Source organism: Xenopus laevis, chromosome 2L (assembly GCF_017654675.1).
Source record: "Xenopus laevis strain J_2021 chromosome 2L, Xenopus_laevis_v10.1, whole genome shotgun sequence".
Lineage (NCBI taxonomy): Eukaryota > Metazoa > Chordata > Amphibia > Anura > Pipidae > Xenopus > Xenopus laevis.
Window position 1 is genome coordinate 57,748,194 of NC_054373.1, and position 8,816 is coordinate 57,757,009.

The 8,816-nt window shown below is 40.4% G+C and overlaps 1 protein-coding gene across 1 annotated transcript; it reads right to left on the reverse strand.

The window, feature by feature from the left end:
• Window positions 1–1,777: 1,777 nt before the first annotated feature.
• Window positions 1,778–7,192, reverse strand: pnrc2.L (proline rich nuclear receptor coactivator 2 L homeolog). Its single transcript, NM_001094117.1, is given in 3 exon segments — window positions 1,778–4,385; window positions 5,368–5,560; window positions 7,087–7,192. A coding segment is annotated over 1 exon segment (408 nt). The 5' UTR covers window positions 4,371–4,385; window positions 5,368–5,560; window positions 7,087–7,192; the 3' UTR covers window positions 1,778–3,962.
• Window positions 7,193–8,816: the final 1,624 nt, after the last annotated feature.

Below are 8,816 nucleotides of genomic sequence, written 5' to 3' on the forward strand. Positions count from 1 at the left end.
GTAATGTTCCAGCCCATGTGTGTGACCGATATCGGAGTAAATAATTCCCCCAGCACACAGGTCTTAGTTGCAAGCAGGGACAACCCTTGCTGTATTTTATTTGCGTGATGCAACGTTTCAGGGTGATCCTCTTTGTCAAGCATGACAAAGGGGATCACCCAAACGTTGCATCACGCAAATAAAATACAGCAAGGGTTGTCCCTGCTTGCAACTAAGACCTGTGTGCCGGGAGGGAATTATTTACTCTGAAGTTTGTGGGTTTCTGAAGCCTTCTTGGCCAGGCACCGGGCAATATACGATTTGGAGAGCCAGGGTGTGCAAGCTGGTAACTATACCTGTTTCTATATAGGAGTAAACAAGTTCATATTGCTTTGTATGCATGCTATGCAGTTCAACTATCTCTGGTATACTGACCTAGAAAGTATAGAATATTAGAATAATATGAACAACTAATGAACCAAAAAAAACAAACACATAATTTGGGGGAAGGGGAAAGGATATTTATTTGTTGTAATTTTCTTCCTCAAATTTTAAAAATGCCATAAAATACATTTCATACATAAATTTTGTTTGCCAATTGTTTGGGATAACTCATCAATATTCATTTCAGTGACTTCCAGAACCAGGGATTCAAATTATTTTAGATTTTTAAATTGGCCAATTGTGTCGGAAAACAGTTCCAATGTAGTTAACCCATTTTATATATGGTTAACCCTGAAGTGCTGCGGACGCATTCTCTATGTATAAATAGATGATTTTTGCACAAAAAAAAAAGAAAAAAAAAGAAATCACATTGTGATCCAAGTTAACTCCCCAGAGTATATTTAAAAAGGAAAAAAAAAACATTTAAAAAAACAGAATACAGCACTGCAGTATTCCAGAAATGCTTGCCACCAAAACGTGGAGGAGAGTTAACATTGTCGAGACAGTCAGCAGCTTTAGAGAAAGGAGGGAGAAGAGTAGAATGACACCGGCCTTTTCCAAATAGCTGCCTCAGCCTAAATACTTGTCATAACGTTCTTTGTCAAAACACAGGGTGCAGCTTCTAAATGGGTTGTATAGTTACGAGTCAATACTACAGTTTCACCTAATGGTAAAGTCTGAACTAAAAGTCAAACCCCCATATGTAATAAAAGGCCCTAAGTTTGCCCAGGAGCAGTAACCCATAACAACCAATAAGATGTTTGCGTTTAAACAGGTGACCAGTAAAATCCTACCTGCTGATTGGTTGCTATGGGTTACTGCTCCTGGGCAAACTTAGTGCCTTTTATTACATAAACCCTTAAGTGTTAAAAAGCAGTGAGGTTTTCTGCAAAATATTTGTGGGCACACATTTTCAATACACTATACACTCATATAATATATATTTATGTGCAATTCTTACTCTTGTGGCAATATTGTTATTAAAGTGTGCAAACAAACAGAGGAATGTGCAGTCTTGAAGAGAGAAATCCAGTTGGTTTGAGAGAGAGGTAAGGCCGTTGCAGAAGGAGGTGGTGCTCAGATTGGTCTCAGGCAACTTTGGGAAAAGGAAATCCTCCACAATTACAGATGGAAACAATCTCTTTCACATAACAGTCAATATGGCTCACGTTCTAAACACATGGAACGAATGCCCCAACAACTGTCACATTAAGTACTTTACAGCACAGTCACATTACAAATCAGTGTGTCCACAGCAGGACCCCTGACAAATATCAAAAATACATCCATTTATACATACACAATGTGTCTGGATACCAATTAAAAAGGTCTGAGCAGCAAGATTATAATTTTGTTTTTTTTTAAAAAAAGTTTTTTTTTCTCTTTTGTAAAAAACCATTAAATGCTTCATTTGCAATCCCACAACAGAACCAGTTTACAATTCTTAACACAAGAATGTGAACATATAAACACTGGCACTTTGTGCAAAGGCTACTTACAAGCACACGTGTTTTCCTTAAAGAAAATAATTCGTTTTTCAAAGTCACAGCTTTTGCGTGACCATTCAGAAGTTTGTACTAAAAAATACTTTATCTTTGGCAGGATTTCCTGCATTCATTTACATATTCTACAACTTTTACAGTTATATACATGGCTCCTAGTTGTTCTATGCGGAGTATTATAGTCTGAAGACACCACAGGGTGCCAAGTTGAAGGGTGCTCATTTTGCAACTAACCATATAAAAAGCCTACAAGGGACTCCCCTTACCCTGAAGCATAATTCACAGTAAGAGCTTTAAAAGATCAAGGGTTGTGTAAAACAGGGCTATGACTATGCTAAGATCTGGTGCTGGCCATAAACATGCTTTATTTCCTATGAGGCAAGACACACTGGGGCTTATCTGCCAACACCGGGCAAAGTTCTGCCTAGACAGTAACTCATAGCAACCAATCAGTGATAAGCTTATTTTCTCCCCCAGTTGCAGAGAGAACAGTGAAAGCAAAATTGTGATTGAAAGCCAAGGGCCACCATCCAGGTACAAGTTTGCCCAGTGTTAAATGAGCCCAAGTGACTGCAAAATGCAGCCAAGTCCACGCACCATAGTAAACAAGACATATATGCAGCCAGCTTGGTCTCCAAGTGACATTATTCTGGACTGATGTGAACACTAAGTTATGGTATACTTTGTGCAGTCTACTTTTTGGATGAGAAACTAACAAATTTGGCAGTCTTACAGTGCAAATATACTCTCATTGGCACAATTAACATTACTAGTTCTAAAATAATCTTATTCACTATACCTCAGAGGTTAGGATCAGTCTGTGCATAAATTTGTGTTTTAAAGGGGTACTATCGAATTAAAAAAAAAAAAAAAAAAACAGTTTCCCATTCTTATGCAAAATCGTGATATTATACATTTTGGACATTTTATCATATATATGCTCAGCCATCCCTACAAGCAGTAGTGGATTGCACGCTTTGTAAACTGGATTTTCAGTGCAGAGGATCTCCTTGCTTCACTTGTATTTACTCTGCTGGGAGAACATATTGCAGGAAGAGTTCAGTGTTAATTTTGTATAGATCGTTTTTCAAGCGAATGCTGCTTGCTTTGTCCCAGGTGGTGTCCCATTTATATATATTCAAAAACTCTTGCCTACTATTAGTTCTGTTCAGCCTGCAGAAGAAATACAAGAACTGGGGGGGGAGGGACAACAGATCATAAAAACTGTGCAAAACTTAAAATTAATCATAATTGTTTAGATATGGCATGGGTGGTAAGAACCTTTTCTTTCATAATTCCCCTTAAAACCTTAAGGCACACTTTCCCAAACTGAAGAACAGCACTGCAGGGAAGCAAGACTTAGTTGTACAGGTGAAGGATACTCCTGGCACTACATCAAGGTGGTACAACTAACATTTCTATATCTATAATGGATTAAAGAGTCTAACCAAAAGATGTGCCACATTGGGGGTTACTTGAACCCACTGCCTTAAGGTAAGGAAGAATATATATTACAAACCCAGTACTGCAAGGTTCCAACTTGATGGACCAATACAGCCAGGGCTAAGCAGACTAAAAGAAACACTGGTTAAAATGGAGACTCCATTAACTTAATAAAAATGATGACATAACTAAGAGCTACCGCAGCACATGCTGCAAATTAAAGATATACAAGAGCAGACAGCATTCTAAGCTAACAAGGAAAGCATCCAAAGCCAACTCATGAAGCTGTCCAACTGCTTACTTCATGTGCAAAGTGTTGTATACCATTAATTTGGGTGCAAGTTGGAAATTCAGTGCATCAAGCACCAGCTATGCTGTGGAAAAAGTGCTTTGTATGCGGGAGTCTCTTCACGGAAGCTTCACCCACCATTCAGTTCATTTTAACTCCTGAGGGATTTTAGACAAAAACGATCCATTTCATGCTGGTATAGTCAAGTAAGATCTCATGTATTACACACTGTTAAGCATTCTTCAACCTAGAACCCTGTAAGTGTCCTATAGGCATTTATCACTGATGGTGTTGATAGGTCCAACTCAAGCCTGCACCTTTAGCAAGGTTTTCAGCTGGAATGACATGAGCTCTTTCTCCGCTGGACTGCAGGATAGGAGCACCCAGTGGCTTGGTGGTTTGGGAAGAACACTCGGTGATGGAGGTTCGCTAAATTTGGCTCCAGCGTAATTCTGGTTGTCTTCATCGGTAAAGAGGTTCTTGGAGGCTGGAAACCCAGCGCTCCAGTTTTGATTTGGAGAGAAAGCATTATTGTTAATGCCATTCTGCATGGCCTGCCACGCAAGAGATGTCCCACAACCACGGCCCCTGTCCTTAGTGTGAGACGTGTTCATCTTTTGATTGTTACGATCAAACAACTTCTGACGGTTGATCTGTTTGCCAAGGTTATTTCTATGTTGACCAGGAATGTTAAATCTTTCACCTCCACCCATCTTCAACTTTGTCACCTAAAACAAAAATTGACATAGCAAGACCTTACATACCATGCAGTTAAATAGCAACCAAAACTCGATAAAAAAAACTCTTGTCCATGTGTTTGAATCATTTAAAAAGGACTGCTGTATTCCTTTCCATTGATAAAGAATTTCCCCATCAACAGGAAAGATGACAGGAGACATATGACTGTCAGTACAGACGAACACAAGACTCTAAAAGTGTTGACAATGTTCCAGAGCCAGAGATTTCCTTTATCCTTAAAGGAACAGTATCAAAAAATGAAATCGTTTTAAAGTAATAAAAATGCAGTGTTACTCTGCACTGGTAAAACTGCTGTGTTAACTTCAGAAACACTACTATTGTTTATATAAAAGCTGCTGTGTAGCAACGAGGGCAGCCATTCAACAGAGAAAAGGCTCGGGTTACACAACAGATAGCAGATAAGCTCTGTAGAACATAATGGTGTTATCTGATAGCCACTATTTACCCTGTGCCATATAGTCTTTTTTCAATTTACACCATTGCTACACAGCAGCTTGTTTATTTGAAATATAGTAGTGTTTATGAAGCAAAAACAGATCAGTTTTACCAGTGCATGGCAACATTACATGATATTTTCATTACTTTAAAACAAACACTTTCCTTTTTTGTTGTTGCTGTTCCTTTAAAGGGGAGTGGCGAGTTACAACCACTGTTAGGGCTTGCCTTTTCTTCGGCTGTAAATATGGCAAGCACTGATGCATCTAATGTTCCTATTGATTTAGGCCGGCAATACAGGTTATCTTACATTCCTATACAGAAACCACATCGATGTGTAGTTAACAAAGACTGTTTACAAGGAACAGATTACCTATTTATAATTGGCAAACTAAAGCACCATCCCCTTTCAAGGGCAATTGTGACTGCTCAGAAGGTTTGTTCAGTTAGAATTATATGTTACTTATACAAACAAAAAAAGTTTGTTTCGTCGGGATTACTAGAAATAATGCTCACCTTCCCACGGATTCCTCACACACCTCCTCTGCCTTTCCAGGTCTCCGAACTAACAAGGCTCGCTCTTCTCTTTGTGTTGCCTTCTTTAATCTGCTAGTTTTCTTAAGCATGTGACTATCAAGATCCAAAACAAACATCGAAATCCCCCTGGGCACAAGGCAACAGGGGATTACAATAGAAGAAGTCCTCTGAACTGCCGAAGAAAGAAAAAATAAAGTTATTTGCAATAACCCATGAATCACAGAAATTCAAAAGTATACATCTACTAACCAAGACATGCCCACATTAAAATAATCATTGTTACTGATCGCAAATTGAATGCAATACTGGAGAGCTTAGCAAAATATTAACATTAGTGCCCTTAGCAAAGTTATGGACACCAGATAAGGAAAAGTCAGAAATTAAAGGGTATAGCGTATAAGCCTATTGAAATAAATGTGTGCCTTTACTAAACCACTTCCAAACTAACTATTTCCTATTTAAGTTAATATGCAAATAGTGCTTTTGGGTGTGGGGGATAAACTTGACCAACAAGGGTTTGAATTCGACACCTGGAAATTGGTTGATAATATAATACAAGTAATGTCAATGACCACCATACTGTTTATAGCTAAATAGTGCCCACTAATTTCCCTTAAAGTTGTCCAAACTAAAACTACCCGCCCCCCCCAAAAACTCTTTGGCAGGAGTATTTAAAATGCAAGAATCACATGCCATATGCTTTTGTGCAATGAAACCGCTCCTTTGAGTTAACTTTTAAGGATGAAGAGCGAAATTTTTAGACAATTTGCAGTTGGGTGTTCATTTTTAATATTTGTGTTTTTATTCAACAGCTCCCCAGTTTGCAAATTCAGCAATCTGGCTGCTAGGGTCCAAGTTACCCCAGCAACCATGCACCGATTTGAATATGAATAGGAGAGGGGCTGAACAGAAAGAGGAGTAAAAGTAGCAACAATAATAAATTTGTAGCCTTACAGAGCATTTGTTTTTAGATGGGGGGGGGGGTGTCAGTGACCTCCTCTCCTCCCATGTGAAAGCTGGAAAGATTTAGAAGGAAAATAATTTAAAACATATAAAGAACAAATAATGAAGAACAATGGAAAAGTTGCTTAGAAATCGCCCTTCTAGAATATACTAAGAGTTAATCTGAAGGTGAACCACCTCTTTAATGAGCCAGTCTCAACAACTCTAAGAACCCCCTATATCTCCAATGATAATGGTATAGACAAGTTACAAATACATGCTGTACAACAAGAGCGATTAAAAAAAAAAACATAAGCAGCTTGACGGGCGAGACCAAAGCAGAACAAAAGAAAGGGGGGTTTCAAGTCACTACCCAGCAGCTTCCTCCCCTGATAATAATCGCATCAGCCACTCACAACAGAGCTGCAAATAAACAGATATCACAGCTACAGAAGAAGCTAAACTAAACAGTTTTACAAACTAAAACAGCCCGACAGGACGCTGCGCAATGGCAGCCATTGTTTCAAAACCCCCGTTTTAAAGTACCTTGCCACGGATAAAAAAATATCAGACACCCGCCCTGAAACCATATTTAGCTCGCAATGGAGGCTGACGTGAGTAGCTGCATTTAGAAGTTTAAGAGCTTCGTGAAACTTGGCAGGAAGATAACAAAGGAACGGGTCCGAGATAGAAAGAACATGGCGTCAGGAGGGGAGGAGCTGCCACCAGAGAACAAAAATAACCCCCCAAACTCACCGAGACTTCTATCCGAGAAATGTCTGCTCTCCCCAGCAGACGTAGCAGAGAGGGAACAGACGAAGCAAATAACCCAAAATCTGTCAGACTTGCGAATCTTCCTTCCCACTTCCACCCTTCGCTTCCAACTCGCAACTCACAACCCGACCTTTCTAAATCCTTCACAAAATGGAACACTAGCGCCTCCCCGTAGCGGCGCCACCAATGACAAGGTTGGGCGTCCGCGGGACTGCCAATGGAAACGCGAGAATGTCGAAGCGAGCCTGTTGCAGTGCGGAGTCAGACTTCTGCTCGGATCTTTTCCCCTCCCCCGTGTTTCCATCTCCAGCCTTGTTATTGTGCAAGGGGTGGAAAGCAAAACAATGGCGTCACCAACGAACAAAGTTGCAGTTTTGTTGCGACGTCCTGTATAAAGAAAATGACCACTAGTCGTTACCCCGTATCTCAGTTATTTCAATTTAAACCTTCCAGTTTTAATAATAAAATGTCGTGAGGGTATTGTCGCCTTAGAATTTCTCTCATCGTGCCGAGTGACACTGACGTATGCAGTGGCCTAATTAGATATTACGTCTGGGCCCCACAGCAAATTATTTTTCAGGCCCCCAAAATTTCTAGAGGTTGACCTGTTTTACTTATATTTATATAACTTCTTTATGAATTAGGGCTTCGTGGGGCCCTTATACCTCCTGGGCCCCCTGCAGCCGCAGAGTCTGCTTCCTTTATAGTTACGCCCCTGGACGTACAGGTCCAGACTGAGAATTAAAATAGGCCCTGGCATTTCAGGTACATAGAGGCCCAATCAGCCCACACAGAGGCCCAAACAGCCCCAGCATCCCACTAAATACTGACTTTCTATGGCACCTTATAGCAGCATTTGCCAGAACACACAGATTGCCAGTCCGGGCCTGTGGACGTATATAAATATTATGTTTTATGAGTCCACGGTTATAGGTCTGTCTCTGAGGGAAGTCTACAACCTAGTGAGTTCTATGGCAGTAACTGCTCTGCCTATTAGTTGCTGGACTGTTTAGTGGGGATATTGGACCCCCAGAAGCAGTGTCGGACTGGGATGCCAGGGGCCAATCTAGGGTTGCCACCTTTTCTGGAAAAAAAATACCGGCCTTCCTGTATATTTATCTATAGTCCCTATCAATAACATTGGGATCAACCATCATTTTTACCGACAGGCTGTTAAAATACCGGCCAGGTGGCAACCCTAGGCCCACCAGACAACCTTAGACCATGGGCCCAATTTTTCCCAAACTCTTATTCCTCCTTTCCTCACGCAGCCTCTTTATTCTCCTAGTCTTTTATATCTACTTACACTATTTTTCCATTGTTAAGCATTTTTCCCATTAATAAATAGAGAATGACCATGAAATAGGCTAAATGGTTAGAAGCAAGAGGCCCACTGACACCTGGGCCCACTAGAAGTTTTACTGGTATCCCGGTGGGCCAGTCCGACACTGCCCAGAAGGAGCTGAAGCCCATAAGGGTGGGCCAGTTTTTGGAAGAGCCATGGGTTGGTAGGTTGTACAATATACCGTCTCCCTTATACGACAATGCCCTACTGAGAATACATTTTGAAATGTTGCAGCCCAACTGTAACTCTGTATGTACTATATCATGGCTAGCCTGCAAAACCCACCCCCAACATTTTTACATAATGAAAGACATTTTAATTCTTAGCAATTTTCCACCATACACAAATTAAACATTTTCAGTGATTT